At 43.3% G+C, this 23028-nt stretch overlaps 1 protein-coding gene across 1 annotated transcript in view; it reads left to right on the top strand.

Annotated features, from left to right (window-relative positions):
• Positions 1–22254, top strand: part of rin2 (Ras and Rab interactor 2) — a 68672-nt gene extending 46418 nt beyond the window's left edge. The window contains exons 7-12 of the mRNA XM_021610686.2: positions 106–197; positions 8058–9593; positions 17829–18137; positions 18247–18378; positions 19640–19803; positions 19898–22254. Of these exons, the coding sequence (XP_021466361.2) occupies positions 106–197; positions 8058–9593; positions 17829–18137; positions 18247–18378; positions 19640–19803; positions 19898–20368 (2704 nt within the window). The 3' untranslated portion in view covers positions 20369–22254. The remainder of the gene's footprint in view (positions 1–105; positions 198–8057; positions 9594–17828; positions 18138–18246; positions 18379–19639; positions 19804–19897) is intronic.
• Positions 22255–23028: the final 774 nt, after the last annotated feature.

Below are 23028 nucleotides of genomic sequence, written 5' to 3'. Positions count from 1 at the left end.
GTGATTTATTCCCTATTTCTTACTCTCTCTCACTCCATTTTCTTTTTGTCTTTCTCACTCATTTTCATCTCACATATCGACTCTGTCTGCCTCTGTCTCTCTTAGGGATGTCTTGCCATTCACCCTAAAGCTTCCTGAAGCCATCTCTGCAGCCAGGACACCAACAGACTTGGAGGAGGTGGCCAAGCTAGGAGCAGGTGAGTGTCCACTAGACTGATACTATGCGTGTGTATTGATAATGCATGTCTGAAGCATGAAGATTAAAAGTGTAGCCTCCCTTTGTATCTGGATGGTCATTAACTGCCTGCTAGTTGACTTTCGTTGCTTTAGAAAAGTATTGTTACTACCTTAGGTCTAATCCCACATCTGTTCTGTTTAAAACCAAGCTTTTCTTCATCAGGGTGTTCTCGTAAATCACATTTAACCACATTCTCCAAGTTAAACTAGTAAAAGCCCAAAGTGACATGGCTCAATGAGTCACCCATAATAACAATGCCTCTCTGAGCCCCAAATCAGTGCTGCTCAGCTGGGCACATGATCAGGAGAGCACTGGGGCTCTGGAGCCCCTGAGTAGGCCTCACTAGGGTATTAAACCTCACACACTCTGTGCAATGTGCTCTCTGTGCCAAAGCCGTAATGTCACTTTGCCTGGCTGCATCTGAAAGAGTTGATATACAGTACAGGCATATACTAGCCTCTGCAAAGACACTGATTTGATAACACCCTTCCTTTGGTGTGGTTTTGAGTGATCTTCACACACAACAGCCCCACTGTCTATTTTTCCCTATGAGTAATGTGAGCAGACTGCATTGAGACTTGAACAATGATTGTGTGGACGTAGATGAGCGTCAGTGAAGGTTCACATATATTTTAATGACATTCATATAGGTGACCATGCCGGAGATGAGCTGTGTGTGTAGGTAGGCTATGTCGCATCACTGAAATGTGGCTTTGGACAGAACAAAAGACATCAGTGCTGAGTTCTGACGTCTGGATCGGTAACCGCACCTGTGACGTGGGTCTTATTCAATACAATGGGGATGTGTCCTTCTATGCTTCAGAGAAAGTCAACTCTTTCTTTCATTCTGTCGGTCTCTATTCAACCCTTTGTCAGAAGATGAGCTTGATTGAAAAAGAAGTACACAGTAGCTGGACGTACTAGCAAGGCTTGTTAAAGAAGTTTTTTCAAGCAGTGAACCATTAGCTGACATTTCTGTCTTTCTTTACCAAGAGGCTAAACTTTGGCCAAGAATGAATTCATTTGTTATCTGTCTGAATTTCAGGTTTCCTCCCCTCATTGTCCTCAGCTCACCCTAGATTTTCCCAGCTGCCAGTTTTAGACAAAGACATTTCCCCCGTTAGGCCACACCCACAGTGTCTCAGGGCAGTGTTCAGGATGAAAAAATGTTCTGCATCGTTCAATTAAACGGAAATGGTGATGTTCTGAACGACTAGTTGAAAAACTGGGAGGGGTTGTGGTTTGGGGAACACTCCGTTGCCCTTTTAAATACCTCTCTTATTGCTTCAAGCCACACCCCACCAAACGGAGAAAACGTACCTCAGTCTGTTCAAGAACACTGAAGAATGTTTTGGGGAAACGTCATTACAAACCATCAAGCAACATAGCAAATATTTAATCAAACTGAACTCAACACAGGTGTGTTACCTGGGATACAAGGTTTCTGTTGCACCCAGTTTATCCCTTGCCTCCCCACATCCCACCACATCAGTTATTGTTAACACTTTGTGGATAAATGTGTGATATTTTGGTCCAAGACAAGGGATTTATGTCTGGAACAGAACTTTCATCAATAATATTTTCCAGAACCCAACAAAATATCAAAGATGAAATACCACTGCTATTGTTGACAAGGAACAAAAACTGACTTTAAAGGTAACCAGGGGTGGAACTTTCACTAGGGACGGGAGGGTCATAACCCCCAACCCATTGTGGAGGGACATCTTTGTATGCATTTCTTTGATTATTTAGTTTTATCATTACAAGTATAAAAACAAAGTTGGTCACAAAGCTCACGTGTCGCACAGGACTCGTTAGACGGGACTGACAAAATCGCACAGATTGACTGGGGGAAATTAATTGAATGTAATTGTGATCTTCCTATGAATTTGGCTTTAGCAGTTGAACCGTTTTGGCCATTTTCAATTATGATCCCATGCCTGAAATCTATGACTCTCAGGAACACAGAATGGTTGGGGAAATGAATTTATATTCTGTTCTAAGAAAGATGAAATACACAATGATTGCCTGAGCTTTCTTCGGCTTTCCTGAATCTTCCAATACCTGTATGATGCACTTCAATAACTTCTAAGCATACTTCATTCAGACTGATCTTTGTTATTTATAAGGCCAGATTCAAAAGTGTAATCAAATAATTACATTTGTTTCGGATACCCCCAAGTGTCCTAAAATAGTGTGAAGGTCCATGTTATCACTGTCTTAAAGGCCCAGCGGAGTCAAAATGTGATTTTGTTGTGTAGCTCCTGTTTTGAGCACATTTAAACATATGTTGAGTGTATGGAAATGTTTTTATAATTGGTGTTTTTTGAGGGAACCAAATAAAATGTTAAAGGATATCGTCACTTTTTAGACTTTTTTTTTTCTCTCCATTTTCCCTGAATTAAGTCTTATGGGGCCAGGAGAGGTTGTCATCCACTGTTTTGTTTCAAAAGCCACTGCTAGCTTGAGCTAGATTAACCACAAACCATAGGGATAGTGGCAAGCTCACAGTGTTCAAAATTGAAAAACAAATCAACTCAAATACTTAGTTTGAAGTTACTTAGAGGTGAATTGGCCACAACATTTTAACACTGTGAGCTTGCCACTATCCCTATGGTTTGTGGTTAATCTAGCTCAAGCTAGCAGTGGCTTTTGAAACAAAACAGTGGATGACAGCTTTGGGGGGGGGGGGGGGGGGGGGGGGGGTTATTGTTTCCTAAAGTTAGCTCAAGATGACAGTGGCTTTTGAAACAAGATATCTTAGAGTCATAGAAACATGAAATGTTGTCTGGCTAATTAAGTTTGAAGACATTTGATATAGATGGAATCCTCATTAAGACCATCAAAAGCTAAGTCTTTGTACTTAACATTTGCTTTTTTTTTTTAAAGCTGCTAATTCTGTTCTATGTGCAACAAAATATTGATTATTGAATTACATTTGCTCTAGTTCAGTCTTTTGAATCACTTAAATTGTGATGAAATGCAGGAAATTAGCTTTAGGTGGAGAAAATAAATTCTGGAGGAGTACCCCCTGACAGGTTTGGTCTCCACCCCACCTATAAAACCAAAGTTCACCCCAGAAAGTAACCGTGAAAAGTGCAAGAGCTGCCAAAATGGAAGAATAACAAAAACAGCAGAGAAAAATAAGTCTTGAAGGAGGAATGGGGCAGGAAAAACTGACAGAGCTGGCGAGCGAGGGATTGAGAGCAAGAAGCGAGGGGAGGAGAGAGTGCTCTGTTGACTGTCCGCCCCCATGCACTCGTTATCATGTGTGAGTCATAAGTCTGTGTGTGTGTGAGACATGACAGCGAGGCTTCAGACTGGACGGCAGTGTGCTCTAGAGGTTTCTCACACTAGTAAACTAAAATCAGAGCTGGTATTTGTCTGCTGATGTGAGAACAGTAAGTCAAAGTTTCTCTGGTCTTACATTGTGATGTGACTTTGGCTTAATCTGGTACGGCTTTGTCTTTAATTGTTCTAGAGTCTCTGCGTTTTGCTCTGTCTAGTACAGCACATATGCTCTTCAGTTGGATGCGTCTCTTGCAGTAGGTTAGTTCTGTCATATATGCTGCTTTTTTTGACTGCAACACCAGTGTTACATTACTGTATATGCCCTTATGTTATACTAGGTACATTGTTTCCGTAGCTAGGGCTGACCGTGAGGACTTGTGAAGAGCCGAATCAACAACCTCTGCATAATCTAAACAGTTGCTTTGTGAGAAGTTGTTGAAGTTCATAGTTAGACTCTTATGTAAATGAAAGCTGAAAAGTACCAGTGGCCTGGCTTTGGCCCCAAGTAAGAGAATGTCCACCGGAGCCAATGTCCAGTGATACTCGAGTTCTGGCCCGCATAGATGGAACAGAAAATTCTGAGCCTTTTGAGTAAAACACTGGGGTAAATCCTGTATGGAAATGCACCAATAGTGTCTTTGGTTGGTACATGGCTTTGGTTGCTAAGTTGTTGGCTGTGTTGTAGTGACCAGCGCTGTTCTTTCTAAGTCTTCTATGGTTATATCATACTGATTTGGAATGTTATTGTGCTGCTGTTATGTAGACTGGTATGGTTGTACTTATTTGCAACAATGTGTTAATATGCTTTCTTGTATTAATACTGTAATGTAGGCATTGGCAACGTGGTATGACAGTAGCTTAATTGACTCGATGGTCTAATGTCTGTGTATTGGCATTGTTTTATTAGCATACTTCTCAGTTACTACGTTATTATCAGGTTATTGTAGCCTCTGTGTTAATGTAGAACATCACTTCATGTTACTTTGTGTTGCTATTATATTACAGTGTTATGCTATCCTAATGTTGCTCTGTAGTGTAATATCAGAATGACTGACTCCTGCAGCGTTTGACCAGTAATGTTATTGTGAGAGAGGGCAATATTGAAATAATGTAGGCGTAATATTGGCATGATGTTAGTGTTATCTTACTAGTGCTGAGTGATTTTAGGTTTTTAAACAACTAATTGAGCAACGTCAGTTCAATTATTTGAATTCCATTTCGTTCTTGTTTTTACGCAGCAATTTACACACAATACCCCATAAAAACAAAGTGAAAAGAGCTTCTTCTTTTTTTAAATGTTTGCAAATGTAAAAACAGAAATACCATATTTACATAAGTATTCAGACCCTTTGCTATGAGTTTTGAAATTGAGCTCAGGTGCATCCTTTTTCCATTGATCATCCTTGATGTTTCTACAACTTGAATGGAGTCCACCTGTGGTAAATTCAATTGTTTGGACATGAATTGGAAAGGCACACACCTGTCTATATAAGGTCCCATAGTTGACAGTACATGTCAGAGCAAAAACCAAGCCACGAGGTCGAAGGAATTGTCTGTCGAGCTCAGAGACAGGATTGTGTCGAGGCACAGATCTGGGGAAGGGTACCAAAAAATGTCTGCAGCATTGAAGGTTCCCAAGAACACAGTGGCCTCCATCATTCGTAAATGGAAGAAGTTTGGAACAACCATCTCTGCAGCACTCCACTAATCAGGCCTTTATGGTAAAGTGGCCTGACCGAAGCCGCTCCTCAGTAAAAAGCACACGACAGCTTGCTTGGAGTTTGCCAAATGGCACCTAAAGGACTCTGACCATGTGAAAGAAGATTCTCTGGTCTAATGAAACCGAGATTGAACTCTTTGGCCTGAATGCCAAGCGTCACGTCTGGAGGAAACCTGGCACTCACAACATGATGCTGCCACCACCATGCTTCACCGTAGGGATGTTTTTCAGCGGCAGGGACTGGGAGACTTGTCAGAATTGAGGAAAAGATGAACGAAGTAAAGTACAGAGAGATCCTTGATGAAAACCTTCTCCAGAGCGCCCAGGACCTCAAACTAGGGCAAAGGTTCACCTTCCAACAGGACAACGACCCTAAGCACACAGCCAAGACAACGCAGGAGTGGCTTCGGGATAAGTCTCTGAATGTCCTTGAGTGGCCCAGCCAGAGCACGGACTTGAACCCGATCGAACATCTCTGGAGAGACCTGAAAATAGCTGTGTAGAGACGCTCCCGATCCAACCTGAGAGGATCTGCAGAGAAGAATGGGAGAAACTCCCCAAACACAGGTGTGCCAAGCTTGTAGCGTCATAACCAAGAAGACAAGAGGCTGTAATCACTACCTAAGGTGCTTCAACAAAGTACTGAGTAAAGAGTCTGAATGCCTAAATAAATGTTATTTCAGTTTTTTTTTACGGTTTTAGCTTTGTCATTGTGGGGTATTGTGTGTAGGGTGATGAGGAAAGAAATCTGTTGAACCCATTTTAGAATAATGCTTAACAAAACTTAACAAAATGTGGAAAAAGTAAAGGGGTTGAATACTTTCTGAATGCACTGTAAATTAGATGTGCAATGTAGTAGGGAGTTATAGTTTCCAACAGGCCAATATTTTACATAATTACCACAGAAAACGTGGTAGTTAACTACAATGACCATAATCTATTGCGCTCCTACTTGTCTGTTTCTTTTATGCCTGCTACGTTAGGTTAGTGTGAGAGAGCAGAGAAGAATGCGTGACAGAGCAGTTGCTTCATTTCTCTACGGGAAAATACATGATCTAAGTGATTGAATGTTGGAATAAAAGTATGCCTGATTTACTTTGAAGAAATACTAAATAGTGACTGTCAGATAGCGTAGGCAGCAGCTCTTTAGAGAGGAGTTGGATGAAATAATAGTCATCAAATAAAACAAATGTAATTTACACTAACTGAAATATTTTATTAAAGTGATGTGAATAAATGATGGTTAGTAAGTGATAAGCAGTAATGGGAAGTCACTACTATCATCTGACTTTTATTAATTGTTTTAGTCTGTGTTCCAGCATTCAACCCACATAATGCATAGTAGGCTTGTCAGGATACCAACATTTTACAAATGACACGATACCAGGCCAGGTATCACAATACCAAGTAGTTTCACATTGAATGTAACTTCAGTGTTCAGTGTATAATAGATCTATATATAGGCAGGGCAGGTCCGAGATACTGTTGTGAAGAAGTTTAAAGCCGGATTTGGATGCAAAAAGATTTCCCAAGCTTTAAACATCCCAAGGAGCACTGTGCAAGCGATTAATATTGAAATGGATGGAGTATCAGACCACTGTAAATCTACCAAGACCTGGCCGTCCCTCTAAACTTTCAGCTCATACAAGGAGAAGACTGATGAGAGATGCAGCCAAGAGGCCCATGATCACTCTGGATGAACTACAGAGATCTTCAGCTGCGGTGGGAGACTCTGTCCATAGGACAACAATCAGTCGTATATTGCCCAAATCTGGCCTTTATGGAAGAGTGGCAAGAAGAAAGTCATTTCTTAAAGATATCCATAAAAGGTGTCGTTTTAAAGTTTGCCACAAGCCACCTGGGAGACACACCAAACATGTGGAAGAAGGTGCTCTGGTCAGATGAAACCAAAATTGAACTTTTTGGCAACAATGCAAAACGTTATGTTTGGCGTAAAAGCAACACAGCTCATCACCCTGAACACACCATCCCCACTGTCAAACATGGTGGTGGCAGCATCATGGTTTGGGCCTGCTTTTCTTCAGCAGGGACAGGGAAGATGGTTAAAATTGATGGGAAGATGGATGTAGCCAAATACAGGACTATTCTGGAAGAAAACCTGATGGAGTCTGCAAAAGACCTGAGACTGGGACGGAGATTTGTCTTCCAACAAGACAATGATCCAAAACATAAAGCAAAATCTACAATGGAATGGTTCAAAAATAAAGATATCCAGGTGTTAGAATGGCCAAGTCAAAGTCCAGACCTGAATCCAATCGAGAATCTGTGGAAAGAACTGAAAACTGCTGTTCACAAATGCTCTCCATCCAACCTCACTGAGCTCGAGCTGTTTTGCAAGGAGGAATGGGAAAAAAATTCAGTCTCTCGATGTGCAAAACTGATAGAGACATACCCCAAGCGACTTACAGCTGTAATCGCAGCAAAAGGTGGCGCTACAAAGTATTAACTTAAGGGGGCTGAATAATTTAGCAATTTTTCAGTTTTTGATTTGTTAAAAAAGTTTGAAATATCCAATAAATGTCGTTCCACTTCATGATTGTGTCCCACTTGTTGTTGATTATTCACAAAAAAATTGTTTTATATCTTTATGTTTGAAGCCTGAAATGTGGCAAAAGGTCGCAAAGTTCAAGGGGGCCGAATACTTTCGCAAGGCACTGTGTGTGTGTATATACATTATCGAACCGACCTCATAAAGCACTAATCACTCAGCGCTATATCTTTCAGTAATGTTGCTGTTGTAGTGTCTGACTGTTCTGATATTGTCTCTCTCCTGTCTCTGCCCTGCAGGCTTCTGGGACTCTGAGCATTGCTGCAGGAGCAAGAGTTCTGTCTCCCGGTTGTCCGGGACAACCATCCAGGACCAATCACTCAGCCCCCTGGTCACCCGCACCCCGTCCCAGCTTGAGTGTTCCCAGTCCAACGGGGCTCTCTGCTTCATCAACCCCCTCTTCCTGAAGGTTCACGATCCAGAGGGGGGCAACCACACCCCTCCCTCCTCCACCAGCTACTACAACAACCCCCACCACCTAAACAACAATAGTACTACAACAACTACAGCAACAACAGTACAAGTTCAACAGCACTGTATCAGCAACCCAGAGCAACTTATCGACTGCACAAACAGCCCTCAACCCCCTAGCAACAGCCCTCAGAGTCCTAGCCCTGGCAACAGCCCCCAGCATTATAACAACAGTGTGAGCCAGGCTAAGAGCGTGTCCCGCCCACCACCGCCTCGCCCCCCACCTCCCCATTGTGCTCCCCGTCGCCCTGCCCCTCCTCGACGCCAGTGCAGCATGCCTGAGAAGATATCCTGGATCAACCCCCCCAAAGAGAAGGACAGGGTGGGAGAGAGGGAGAAAGGAGGAGAAAGAGAGAAGGGCAGTAGCCTTCTCTCCCGCCTGGGCTCCTCTCTCAGCATCAGTCCATCCTCTTCTTTCCTCTTATCCTCCCCTCCTAAGAAGCTCAGCATCAGTGCCCCCATCTCTATTCCCTTGTCCCTTTCCTCCCCAAGTAGACCGAAACCCACGCCGCCAAGCGACGTCGACTGCCATCTTGCTCTCGATGACCAGACTATTGAGAACGCCATTTCTCTCAGTCTGGCTAAGCTGTCACTGAGAAACGCCACCACCCCTGACGACAACACAGAGGGAAACAGTCCGTCCACTCAAGACCCAGCCCCCTCCCGTCGAGAGGAAGGAGGAAGAGAAAGAGGAGGAAGAGGGGACAGTGTGCAGCGCCTGAGCGACATGAGCCTTTCCACCGAATCCTCTGCCGACTCACTAGACTTTTCCCAGGGCTTTTTCCCCCCGCTCTCTGAACCCAGCCCCCCCACCACCAACAACCTGGTCCTGCCCCCCCTCACCCACCCCTACAGCAGCATGGAGGAAGACGATGATGATGAAGACGAAGCAGACTTCGGCGGGAGCCTGGAGAGCGACCAAGACCAGGACCTGACCATCACCCCTCCTGGGCTGCGCACCAAACGGCGAGCCAGCGCCGGGGCCATGGTCATCCAGCGGGCCCTCAGGGGCCACCTCCGTAAAATGAGTGGGGTGTTCAACTCGCTGATGACCCCAGAGAAACGGGCCATACGGAGAGTCCTGGAGCTGTCGAGGGACAAGGGGTCTTACTTCGGCTGCCTGGTGCAGGACTACCTGAGCTTCCTGCAGGAGGGAGGCGGCAGCCAGGCCTGGCAGTGCCACGCATCAGGACTGGAGTTGCTGCAGACGCTACGCCAGTTCATCACCCAGATGAAGAGCTACCTGCGGCAGAGCTCTGAGCTGGAGCCCCCCATCGAGTCACTCATCCCAGAGGACCAGATCGGTGAGTAGCAAGGGGTGTGTAAGAATGTGTGGATTTTTACTGTTATACAATGTTTGTGCATCTATTGGAAATCACACCAGTCAATGTTGGTTAACCGTTGCATAAAAGTTGATAGTTTGCTAGAAATTACAGTAAAAATGTACGTTGAACTTGTTAGGAAGTTGTTCCATCGTCATCTCTGAAATGGTTCATATTTGACATTGAAACGACTAAAGAAAATCATAAACCGTCATATCTGAAAATATGCTAACTGGACAACACTCTGTATGCCTATAGCCACGGCGAGAGCAGCTCAGTATGCAAGTCTGTGTGTGAGCTGGCGCTTTTGGTCAAGATGATTACAGTTCTTTGGAATGCATCTCAGAATAGGGGTTGTGGTCGGTGAAGCAGCAGGAGTTGAGTTACAGACAAACCGGTTAACCAATGGGATTGGGATACTTTATTGCTAGTGAGACAACAGTGCTAGCATTTAGATAGTGTTATTCTTGGCCTTTATGACACACTGGCATGTCAAACACCTGCCCAGGGGAGGGGCTTAGAGAAAGGCCAAGGTATTCATGTGTGGGAATTATTGGGATTAGAAACTGGCCCAAATGTAAACAGTGAAAACACGTTTCAGCCAGAGAGGATCCTTCTGTGAACTAACCTGTTCCCACTGGTCCTTTTCAAAGTTGGCAGAGGAAGAAGACAATATACCATAGAGCTGTGAAGCAGTAACACGTGGGAGGTGTATTTGATCCTTACAAAACCATTCTCCTGTTTACTGTGTGTCAGGAGCAATCATCAAAGAGATGGCTCTTTAAGACAAAGACAGTAAAATCATTCTTGATTGACAACTAATCCAAGGATTTCATACATCACGATTGGTTTTCCTGCAATGTTTGGTAATCGGAATTGTTATGCAATGTTTTTGTTGCAGCAGAAAGTGTTTTCAGTTTAGCTGAATTAATTGCCTCTCCAGATGTGCTTCAGTGGCTGTTTGCCAAGTAAGCAAACTTCTCCCGCTCGACCATCACTTCTCTTCTCTTTCTATCCTTCTCCAACTCTCCCACTTCCAATCACAGACGGAGCCTTTGTTGCAAACCGCTAAATCTCTCCCTCTTTTTCTATCCCTTTCTGTGTTGACAGCGCTTGCATTTGTCTGTGGGTGTATGAGGCAAGAGCATGGAGAGAGAGGGGGGCGAAGAGGGAGGGGGGAGAATGGGACCCTTGTGTCTCCTTAAATTAACCCACTTGGCAGTTTTTCCTTGTTTTGGCTTCATTGCTATGCTCGGTGCCAAGTTGAGCAACAAGTTGTTTTGAAGCTCTGTTTATAGGCCTGTAAGGAGTTTGTGGAAGGGAGACTCTATTGCCCAATTCCAACTCCACCCCTAGACCCTAAGCACTTCATGTAGATCTGAAAGGGTTGGACAGACATTAGCAATAGCGATGGCTTGCTCCACATGGCCCTCTGTTAGGCTAGGTGGAAATCTCACCATATGAACACCATTAATTTAGGACTCACAAGTACTGTACTATGTAGGGGCCAGGGATACATGTTTCTATACATAAAAAACAATAGGGACATGAAGGGGGAAGAGTGGGGGCTGTTGGAAATGTACGAGGGGTAGCCAATCTTCAGGCAGAGTACTCACGAGGAAGTAAATAGAGTCCATATCAGCTGCAGCCCTGAATTTGGCGACAGTTCAGATTGGATGACCTTGCCATACCTCTAGATTACAGGGCCATTTTTACACACTGTGACTTTTGGGGAAATGTGACAAGAATAGTGTGAGCTATTAGAGATCTACTCAAAGTTGTGTTGAGAGCTATAGTGAATATACTGTCAGGGGATTTCTGTTAGCCTCAATGTGCGTCACAGAGAGGCAATCTGTCACTATGTGGCGGCACAATGGCGCTGGAAGGGTGTGGGATGTGAGAATGGATTCACTTCTCGTCTGTCTGTCCCACCCTCCCGTCCCTCCCTCCCTCCGGTTCACGTGCAAGCTCTGCAGGGAGGATGTGTTGAGGGAGATTATGGGTGAGGAAGGTTGTTTTGGTGGGGAGATGTGTATTTGAAGCGGAAGTGGCCCTCAGTACATACCGTACATTTGTGTGAGTTTGTGTTTCTGTGGCCTAATGGGAAATAAGTGTGTAACCATAAAAAGTCCCTCCTAAGTGAGATAGCTCCTGTGTCCCCTCTCACACCACTCATCAAACCCCACTTACTCACATTGACCTCGGACTTCTCTAAAGACAACCTGCTCATCCAGCATTTACTCATCTAGCATGTGTTGTATGCCATACAGTGAGTTTAACAACTGCATTCAGGGATGCAAACTAGTCACCTTTTGGCGAAATTCGCCGTTTTGAATCCAAAATAGGTGACCTACGTGATTCATGTAGATTCGATGAGAAAAGTTAGGGGGGATCACTACTGGCTGTAAGCGAAAGAGTGATGCACGTTTGGAGCTATACTGGCTGTATCCAAGGCTCAGCCAATTGTTCACATAACAACAGAATGCAGCGCAGCAAGCAACTGAACAGAGAAGAGACGACCAATTTGCTAGTTACATGATCAGCGCGCGCTCTGGAAAGACAGCAGAGAGTAGAAAGGCAGTTACAGCAGCGAGTCCCCTGAACGATAACGAAGAGGTAACGTTAGGTGAGAAGCCTGACCACGGAGACGGGGGTGAGAAGGTGATGAAGCGTACCTCATGAGCTGTAACCGAAAAATAACTGCTATTTGGAAAGTTTGAGGTGAGGGAGAAAGTGTGGTGGTGGAAGGAAGTGTGGTGGAAGTATTAGCATTGTTAATAATCTTGCTAGATAAACTGGATTGAATTCTCCGTTAGCCAGCCAGAGAAATGTTGAGCCACATTAGCCAACTCATCTGATCAAATAATTGAGTTTATGGTGTGAAAATTAGCTTGCTAATAAAGTCAGACAGCTAAAGTTAGCTAGCTAACGTTACGACATCAAATGAGCTAACATTAGTAACCTAATCAATTCGTTATAGTAGTGTAACGACCCTGGGTTTATAAGCGCGGAAATCAACTCTGCCGCTTGAGCATGCTTTTTGCCGCACAGTCGATAGCGCGCTGGACTTCGGGCTACAAGGTCAAGGGTTCGAGACCTGCTCCCTGCCTGTTTCATTACAGTATTAACTGGTATACGACCCCTTGCATTCAAGTTATAACGCGTTAGTTGCTTACCATGACCATGGCAATCTGTGAAATGTTAGGGTTAACCCTAACTAACCACCATTAACTAATGTTTCCCTCTACAGTAATTTATGTGGTTAATTTTCCGATTGAGAGAATTAGGTGAAAATGAGGCGCTTTGCAGTGTAGCCCAAAGATATTGCTTTTGTTGTGTTGAATTTGACAGTAACACGTGTGTGTGTGAGAGAGAGAGTGAGGGGGATTATATTTTTTGAACTCAGTGAACTCATTTTTTGAACTCACTCACTTGAACTCAACTCACATGCAGCCTTGTGCACAGCCTTGTGCACTTAATCAATGTCTATAGTGGCCACTATAATAGAGAACAAATAGAATGCCTGTTTGTTTCATTCTATTTCTACTTTAGATGTTTTTTTTTCCCAAGTGCAATATTTATGTGTGTTCAAGTGTTATATTATAAAGGCTGTCATGGCTAACTGCAATATTCGTGTATTGTTTTTTTCTCAAGACCTTGAGTATCATTTGCAGTAAAGTCTAGGCAACAAATAACATTGGATTGCTTTCTTTACATTTTTTAGATGCAAGTTAGGTTCACATTAACCACATTTTATTTTACACACCGAGACGGATCATGTAGATCATATTCTTTAATTTTTTTTAAGTATCACCTTTTTGGGCCCTCACTAGTTTGCATCCCTGTGCATTAGTACACTACAGAATTGCATGCTAACCCTCCACGCTTCCATGTTGTTACATTCCACAGTGCTAATGACCAGAGTTATGAGCGGTACCAGTATATGTAAGGAAGGACAGTAGCTTGAGGCACATTGTTTTAAAGACCAGTCCAGAGAAACTTGAAAATAACGTGCATGCAAAAACAAAGGCCACGGGGGATTTTGTATGGGTGCGTGTGTGTGTACATGTGTGCTCCCACTGGGAAACATGCACTGAGCCCAACCGCAGGCCTGAGGTCTTTTAGTGCTGGCACTGCATTCCAGCGATTTTAACCACTTTAACAGAACTACAAGGTACCAGGCTTGCTCTACCACAGTCCCCAGGTCCAGAACAGAGGCTGGTAAACACACAGTATTAAGTAGAGCCATGACTACATGGAACACTGCCATCCCAGGTAACTCAAACTGACAATAAAACCAGATAAAAAAACACTACTGCACAAAGGGGACTGAACAGACAGCCATTTTATATATCTTGTATTGTACTACGTATTAGACCTAGATACGTACTGATATGTAGACTTTGACGTTTTAAATGTATTTCAGTCCTTGATTAATAATGTTCTGTACTATGTATTATGTAATGTTTCATGTAGACCTGAGGAAGAGTAGCTGATGCTCTTGCAGTGCCTAATGGGGATCCTAATAAATACCAAATACCAGGCTTGTTCATAGAAGATGACAAGTTGACTTTGATCAAATTTGACTAATTGCCAGTGAAGTGTCACAAGTCTAGTTTAACCTGTTGGTTATTCTGCTTACTGGAATAATTATATTTTGTACTACCAGTATCTATTTTTAAACCATACCTTTGATAATGATACAGTGATGTAACACCTACAAGGAAGGACATGTGTTGCTGGTCTTGACTTACAAGGAAGAAAGACACATTTATTTGCATTACACACATTCTCAGACGGAGTGGTTAGGCTACTTTGAGAAGTTTTATTGCACCTGAATTACTGTCCAGTTTTGTGGTCAGGTGCGGTAAAGAAGGACATAGGCACATTGCAGTTGGTCCAAAACAGAGCAGCACGTATTACACTTAATGTACAAGGAGGGCAAATGTCAATGACATGCACACCACACTGCACACTGCGCTAACCCATCTGGACAAGAGGAATACCTATGTGAGAATGCTGTTCATCGACTACAGCTCGGCATTCAACACCATAGTACCCTCCAAGCTCGTCATCAAGCTCGAGACCCTGGGTCTCGACCCCGCCCTGTGCAACTGGGTACTGGACTTCCTGACGGGCCGCCCCCAGGTGGTGAGGGTAGGCAACAACATCTCCTCCCCGCTGATCCTCAACACTGGGGCCCCACAAGGGTGCGTTCTGAGCCCTCTCCTGTACTCCCTGTTCACCCACGACTGCGTGGCCACGCACGCCTCCAACTCAATCATCAAGTTTGCGGACGACACAACAGTGGTAGGCTTGATTACCAACAACGACGAGACGGCCTACAGGGAGGAGGTGAGGGCCCTCGGAGTGTGGTGTCAGGAAAATAACCTCACACTCAACGTCAACAAAACTAAGGAGATGATTGTGGACTTCAGGAAACAGCAGAGGGAACACCCCCCTATCCACATCGATGGAACAGTAGTGGAGAGGGTAGCAAGTTTTAAGTTCCTCTGCATACACATCCCAGACAAACTGAATTGGTCCACTCACACAGACAGCATCGTGAAGAAGGCGCAGCAGCGCCTCTTCAACCTCAGGAGGCTGAAGAAATTCGGCTTGTCACCAAAAGCACTCACAAACTTCTACAGATGCACAATCGAGAGCATCCTGGCGGGCTGTATCACCGCCTGGTATGGCAACTGCACCGCCCTCAACCATAAGGCTCTCCAGAGGGTAGTGAGGTCTGCACAACGCATCACCGGGGGCAAACTACCTGCCCTCCAGGACACCTACACCACCCGATGTCATAGGAAGGCCATAAAGATCATCAAGGACATCAACCACCCGAGCCACTGCCTGTTCACCCCGCTATCATCCAGAAGGCGAGGTCAGTACAGGTGCATCAAAGCTGGGACCGAGAGACTGAAAAACAGCTTCTATCTCAAGGCCATCAGACTGTTAAACAGCCACCACTAACACTGAGTGGCTGCTGCCAACACACTGACACGGACTCAACTCCAGCCACTTTAATAATGGGAATTGATGGGAAATGATGTAACTATATCACTAGCCACTTTAAACAATGCTACCTTATATAATGTTACTTACCCTACATTATTCATCTCATATGCATACGTATATACTGTACTCTATATCATCGACTGTATCCTTATGTAATACATGTATCACTAGCCACTTTAAACTATGCCACTTTGTTTACATACTCATCTCATTTGTACATACTGTACTCGATACCATCTACTGTATCTTGCCTATGCTGCTCTGTACCATCACTCATTCATATATCCTTATGTACATATTCTTTATCCCCTTACACTGTGTACAAGACAGTAGTTTTGGAATTGTTAGTTAGATTACTTGTTATTACTGCATTGTCGGAACTAGAAGCACAAGCATTTCGCTACACTCGCATTAACATCTGCTAACCATGTGTATGTGACAAATAAAATTTGATTTGATTTTGACATGAATATCAATCTCTCCTGGCTCAAAGTTGAGGAATGATTGACTTTGTCACTATTGGTCTTTGTGTGAGGTGTTGAAGATACTGAGCTATCTGTTCAAGCAGTTGGCACACAGTTCGGACACTCTTCGGTATCACACAAGACATGCAACCAGAGGTCTCCCAAGTCCAGAACAGAGGCTGGGAAACACACAGTATTAAATAGTGTCTAAATGGAACCATGACTACATGGAACTCTGCCACCCCAGGCTACTCAAGCTAGCAATGAAACCAAATAACAAAAAACTGATAAAAGAACACTACGGCACGACGGGGACTGTGAAGAGACACCAACATTTTTATGCATTGTATTATGTATGTGACACGTGGTTGGGGTACGACTGTGATGATGTCTCGCCTGCCTATCTTAAGATGAATGCTCTAGCTGTGGGTCACTCTGGATGGGAGCGTCAGCTGAATGGCTAAATTGTAATGTAAATGTAGTGCTATGTATGTGATACGTCGTTGGGGTACGACTGAACAAAAAATCTAAACGTAACATGCAACAATTTCAGCGATTTTACTGATTTACAGTTCATTTATGGAAATCAGTCAATTGAAATAAATGTATTAGGCCCTAATCTATGGCTTTCACATGACTGGGAAGGGTGTAGCCATGGGTGGGCCTGGAAGAGCATCGGCCACCCATACAGAAGGGCTTTATTACAGACAGACCTACTCCTCAATTTCATCAGCTGTCCGGGTGGCTGATCTCAAACAATCCCGCAGGTGAAAAATCTGGATGTGGAGGTCCTGGGCTGGCGTTGTTAAACGTAGTCTGTGGTTTTGAGGCCGGTTGGACGTACTGCCAAATTCTCTAAAAAATGACATTGGTAGAGAAACATTCAATTCTCTGGCAACAGCTCTGTTGGACATTCCCTCAGTCAGCATGCCAATTGCACGTTCCCTCAACTTGAGACCTCTGTGGCATTGTGTTCTGTGAAATAAACTTTTATTGTCCCCAGCACAATGATCATTTTGTTAATTAGCTTCTTGATATGCCACACCTGTCAGGTGGATGGATTATCTTGGAAAAGGAGAAATACTCACTAACAGGGATTTTAAACACATTTGAGCACAACATTTTGGAGAAATAAGCTTTTTGTGCTTATGGAACATTTCAGGATTTCTTTATTTCCGCTCATTAAACATGGGACCAACTATTTACATGTTGCATTTATATTTTTCTTCAGTAAATATTATGTATTTTATTTGTTGTGTAGTTTCCTGTTTGGACCCCAGGAAGAGTAGCCCCAAAAGTAGCTAATCTGACACAGGAGAAAGGAAAGAAAGAAAAGTGGGTCGAGACAATGTGGGAACGGGTTGAAAATGTTGTGTTGGAAGAAGCTGTTCCTAAGTCTGCAGATGTCTCCAGTATAATCCTGCTGAGTTTGCCCCATTCGACTGCACAGTCAGCTCTCTCTCTGCCTTATTCAGCTCTGTGGTTAGACTCCCACTCTGCATTCATCCTGTGTGTATTATGATATCATGGTTCCTAGTAGTCGGTCTCTTTGAGAGTGCTTGTAAAAACCTGAGGTCTGCATAATGTCTTGATGATATGGATTGAATCCCACTCCTACCACTACCAGGAATCTATTAAGACTTCCTGTAATGAATTCATATAGAGTGGAGGGTGCCTATCAGTATTTGCTGTCAAAATAATAGTATTTCTCCCTCTTTCCCCCAAACAGACTATGTCCTAGAGAAGGCCATGCATAAGATTGTCCTGAAGCCCCTAAAAGGTGTGGTGGGAGTGGCCCTCCAGGAGTTCCAGGTCCGCAGTGGGGCGTGGCAGGAGCTTAAGGAGAACCTCTCATTGGCCAAGGTCCGGCAGCCCCAGGAAATGGGCGTGACCGACGCACTCCCTCCAGATCCAGTCGCCATAGAGAAGATCCGGCACAAGTTTCACACCATGTGTAAACTCTACTCCCCTGAGAAGAAGGTGACCATGCTGCTGCGTGTGTGTAAACTCATCTATACCATCATGGAGGACAACTCAGGTACATAGTGTACAGACACATGCATAAACAAGACCAATTACATATGTATGCACACACACAAACACATCGACACTCTCTTTCTAATTGTAGTGTTGTGTGTGTGTCTCAGGTCGTCTGTACGGGGCAGATGACTTCCTGCCCATGCTGACCTATGTGTTGGCCCAGTGTGACATGCCTCAACTAGATAACGAGATCCTCTACATGATGGAACTGCTGGACCCCTCTCTGCTCAATGGAGAAGGTACAACACACACACACACACACACACATCTGCTTTGTGTACTGTATGTCCTTCCTAACCTCTAGCGACTCCCAAACCAGCATGCGGTAGCGTAATCATCGCCTGAAACTAATTAGCATAACGCAGCGGACATAAATATCCCTAGAAAATATTCCTATTCATGAAAATGATTTCACAAATGAAATATATTGAGACACAGCTTAGCCTTTTGTTAATCACACTGTCATCTCAGATTTTCAAAATATGCTTTACAGCCAATGCTAGACAAGCATTTGTGTAAGTTTATAATAGCCTAGCATAGCATTATGCCTTGCTAGCAGCAGGCAACCCTGTCACGGAAATCAGAAAAGCAATTAAATTAAATCGTTTACCTTTGATGAACTTCGGATGTTTTCACTCACGAGACTCCCAGGTAGATAGCCAAAGTTCATTTTTTCCCAAAATATTATTTTTGTAGGCGAAACAGCACCGTTTGTTCTTCACGTTTGGCTGAGAAATCGCCTGGAAATTGCGGTCACCACAACGCTGAAATGTTTTCCAAATTAGCTCCATAATATCGACAGAAACATGGGCAAACGTTGTTTAGAATCCATCCTCAAGGTGTTTTTCTAATATCTATTCGATAATATATCCGTCGGGACAATTCCTTTTTCTCTAGGACCGATTGGAATAATGGCTACCTCTGTACTTTACGCGAGAATCTCTCTCGGAGCCACCATGTGACCACTTACGCAATGTGCCTCCATACGGCTATTCTTCAACAGAAATGCGTAAACCTACGTCACAATGCTGTAGACATACTGGGGAATACGTAGAAAGCGTAAGCTCGTTGATGGTACATTCACAGCCAAATAGGGAGTCATTGGAACGCAGCGCTTTCAAAACCTGGGGCACTTCCGGATTGGATTTCTCTCAGGCTTTCGCTTGCAACATCAGTTCTGTTATTCTCACAGACAATATCTTTACAGTTTTGGAAACGTTAGTGTTTTCTATCGAAAGCTGTCAATTATATGCATATTCTAGCATCTTTTCCTGACAAAATATCCCGTTTTTAAAACGGGAACGTTTTTTTTTCTTCAAAAATGACAATACTGCCTCTAGAGTTCCAAGAGGCTAATCTTACCATTCTTCTTCCATGTTATTGTAGATCGTAATGTTCAAGTAAACTCAAATAAATCTTGAGTGTCAATCATTGACCGCTGTTGCAGCAGTGTCAGGCTGCAGCGATGTTTGACCTCCTCTCTCTCCTGTGTTGTTCCAGGTGGATACTACCTGACCAGTGCGTACGGAGCCATGTCCCTCATTAGGAACTTCCAAGAGGAGCAAGCAGCTCGTGTACTCAGTTCTGAAACACGCAACACACTCCACCAGTGGCACCGTCGCCGCACCACCCAGCGCACTGCGCCCTCTGTAGACGACTTTCAGGTAACACACACACACACACACACACTGAATTCTTAACTCTTAGTCCCTTTGACTAAATACATCTAAACAACCTTATCTTTTTCATTTACCTCAGAACTACCTGCGAGTGGCGCTCCAGGAGCTGGACAGCGGCTGCACGGCCAAAACCCTGCAGGTGCAGCCCTACGCCACCACAGAGGAAGTCTGCCAGATCTGTGCCTACAAATTCAAAGTTCCCGACCCTGAGGATTATGCTCTGTTCCTGCTCACTGAGGGCTCGAGCCAGCAGCTAGCCCTTGACACATACCCCCAGAAGATCAAAGCTGAGCTCCACAGTCGACCCCAGGCCGCACCTTTTCACTTCGTCTTCCGTCGCGTGGCTAACCTCAATGAACTGGACGTGACCTCTTTTGACCCCCAGTCCATCCTCAATGACGTCACCCTTACCACGGACTCTGAGCCCAATCACAATGATGTAGCCTTAACCCCTTCGGACCCCGAGCCCAACTTCAACCTTGGTCTCAGTCCCAGTCTCAGCCTCAGTCTACCCCCCAACCAGCAAAATGGCAACTCCATATCTATCTGAGGCTGCAGGGCTGGAAACCCTCCATCTGGACATTCTTTCTGTAACCCAACAAAACTGATCTGAGCTGTGTTTAACTGGATTGAACTGGGTCTAACTGGGTTAAGCTGAGCCATGCTGAGTTTAGCCAAAACAAACTTCCCCTTTTGGTGAATCTACTGTCTAGCAGGGCGTCCTCAAAGCGGAAAGCTTTGTCTAAGTACAGGAGGAAAGTAGAGGAAAAGGGAAGGAAATGTGACAGATGGGGTTATTTTGCAGCTCTATTTGTGAACCTTTGGGACATGGCACTCAAGGAGCACACGTGAGGGCAAACGCCACTCACATAAAGGATGGATAAAAGCTTTGAAATAGTCTTGTTACAGACACAGACAGACCATCTATACGGTCATACTGCAAAAGTGTCTGAAAGTTCAGATTCAGGGTCAGTTTTTGGTTTGTAACTCCTAGTGGTGAAGCAAAGGATAAGTCGAGGGAAAGCTGATCTCAGATCTGTGGATAGGGGTAACTTTTGTCTGCAATGGTTCCATCTAGTGATGTACTCATTCTGTCCATTCACTTTTTCTTCAGACAGAATATAGCCTTTATAGCAAATATACAGCATTTACTTTATCTGGGTGATAGCCTACATCTATTATGAATTACTTGTTGCAGTTGCTGGTAAAATTGCAGGATATGTATTTTTATGGAATATTGTTTTATCATTGCATGTTCTTTTCTTTGTTAAATGTTAGAAGAGGGCATGTCTGCCAGTGACAAAATAATGAACGTCCTTAATGTTATGATTATCCAGGAGATATGATACTGTACATCCCTCATAGCTAATCCTTAGTTAATAGAGGTCATTGCTGTCATAGTGATTGTGTGATATATGATTGACTGGCTTGGTCTACAGTACCGGCGTCAAATCCCAGACAAGGTCATGAAATATTGTACTACTGACAAATATTAAAAGTAGGCCTAGATTGCCTTATGAAATTTGGTGTGTCAATTCTCAAGCTGGTCTGAGATTATACACACACACACACACATGCACAAACTTGTGTGTTTTGGCTCTTGGCTGGTAAGATTTTGAGCATTGGGTATGAGGGCATAAGAGATTTGAAAGGATGCAGATTTGAGAAAAAATAAGAAACCTGCACACTGCTCTTGCTAGGTATCACTGCTCTTTTTTTAAGCTTTGACAAAGGCCTTGAGGTCGATACGTAAAGGTTAATAAAGAGCAGTGATACTAGCAAGTGCAATGTGCAGGTTTCTTTTTCGATTGTTACCATGCACCTGCAACAAAGATAGCTAAGATGTGTGCCTTTTGACACAGATTTAAAAGACGGAGAGCGAAAATAATGAGATGTGAGGTAGAACTGAATCATTAATAAAATAAGGCTCTAATGTTTCATTAACTGAACACAAATCATGTTTAAACAAATTGCAGTCTATTAATGTATCAGTACTTCAATGTTTACCATTTGAAATGTAGAGTTGGGCATTGCTGGTGCTGTAGAACGATAACAGAAAAGTGAAATGGTAAATGTGATTGAGGAAAGGTTGAGGAGGCAATAGCATTATTGTTAAACACTATGTAGCTTATAATGTTAGTTAAATATATTGAAATATATTTAAACTTTTTTGGGACTTAGGTGTTATCCTGTTTTAAATGTACTTATACTGTAATACAATTGCTACTCTAACAAGATTTTTAATGATACACATTTTTGTATTTATATGTATCTGTGCTGGGATTTTTTCACAGATTGCAATATAACATATGGAAAAAGCATTCTTCCAAGATCAACAAGAAATGTACTTATGTTCCTATGCTAAAGACTCTCTGTACGTATCATTGAATGATATTATTTTGCACTCAATAAATTTTGGTCATGAATTTGACTGTGCATATGTGCGTGCGGTGTGTGTGTTTGCCACTAAAGGGGCCACTTCCTTCCACATCTTTGGCCAACTTGAAATTCACCTACTGGGATTCACCTACCCCCTGCAGGAAATGGTACGCTCACCTGCAGTGGAGGCATACAGTCGTGTGTGTGTGTGTGTGTGTGAATTTAATTGCTATTCCTTAGTGTTCAGTAGGACTGATTCAACAGAAAGGTGTAGTTACAGTATTTAATGCTGGCTTGGTCGTTTAGGGTCAACATCAGTTTCGAGCAAATGGGCTATTTAGAATTAAATGTAATTTGACATTTCTATTTTTATGATGATTTTTCAATTATTTGAATGATCTCAATCAAACTTCCTCAAAGTTGTGATCGGATTTATTTTTGACAGGAAATGAAGAATCTCATGTGCCTACATCACCATCCGGTGGATTAATTTGTCTCTTTCCTTTTCAAGTTCCATTCTGTTGTACAGTGTTTTCAGGCGCTATGTGGTAGCCAAAATTCAATTTGAAGTGACAGGGTGGTGGAACATCGTTGGCTCCCAGCAGACTTTGTTGACATTCTGGCGGGTGGAATTCTTTCTTTGTGTTATATGCTGCACAGTAGTGGAAAAAGTACCCGATTTGTCATATGAGTAAAAGTAAAGATACCTTAATAGAAAATAAAAGTGACTCATCCTGTAAAATACCACTTTAGTAAAAGTATGTTTTTGGTTTTAAATATACTTAAGTATGAGAAGTAAACGTAATTGCTAAAATGTACTTAGGTATCATA

The sequence above is a fragment of the Oncorhynchus mykiss genome, chromosome 1 (genome assembly GCF_013265735.2).
Source record: "Oncorhynchus mykiss isolate Arlee chromosome 1, USDA_OmykA_1.1, whole genome shotgun sequence".
NCBI classification, from domain to species: domain Eukaryota; kingdom Metazoa; phylum Chordata; class Actinopteri; order Salmoniformes; family Salmonidae; genus Oncorhynchus; species Oncorhynchus mykiss.
The sequence above is the reverse complement of the archived record's forward strand: the minus strand, read 5'-3'. Positions and strand labels throughout refer to the sequence as shown.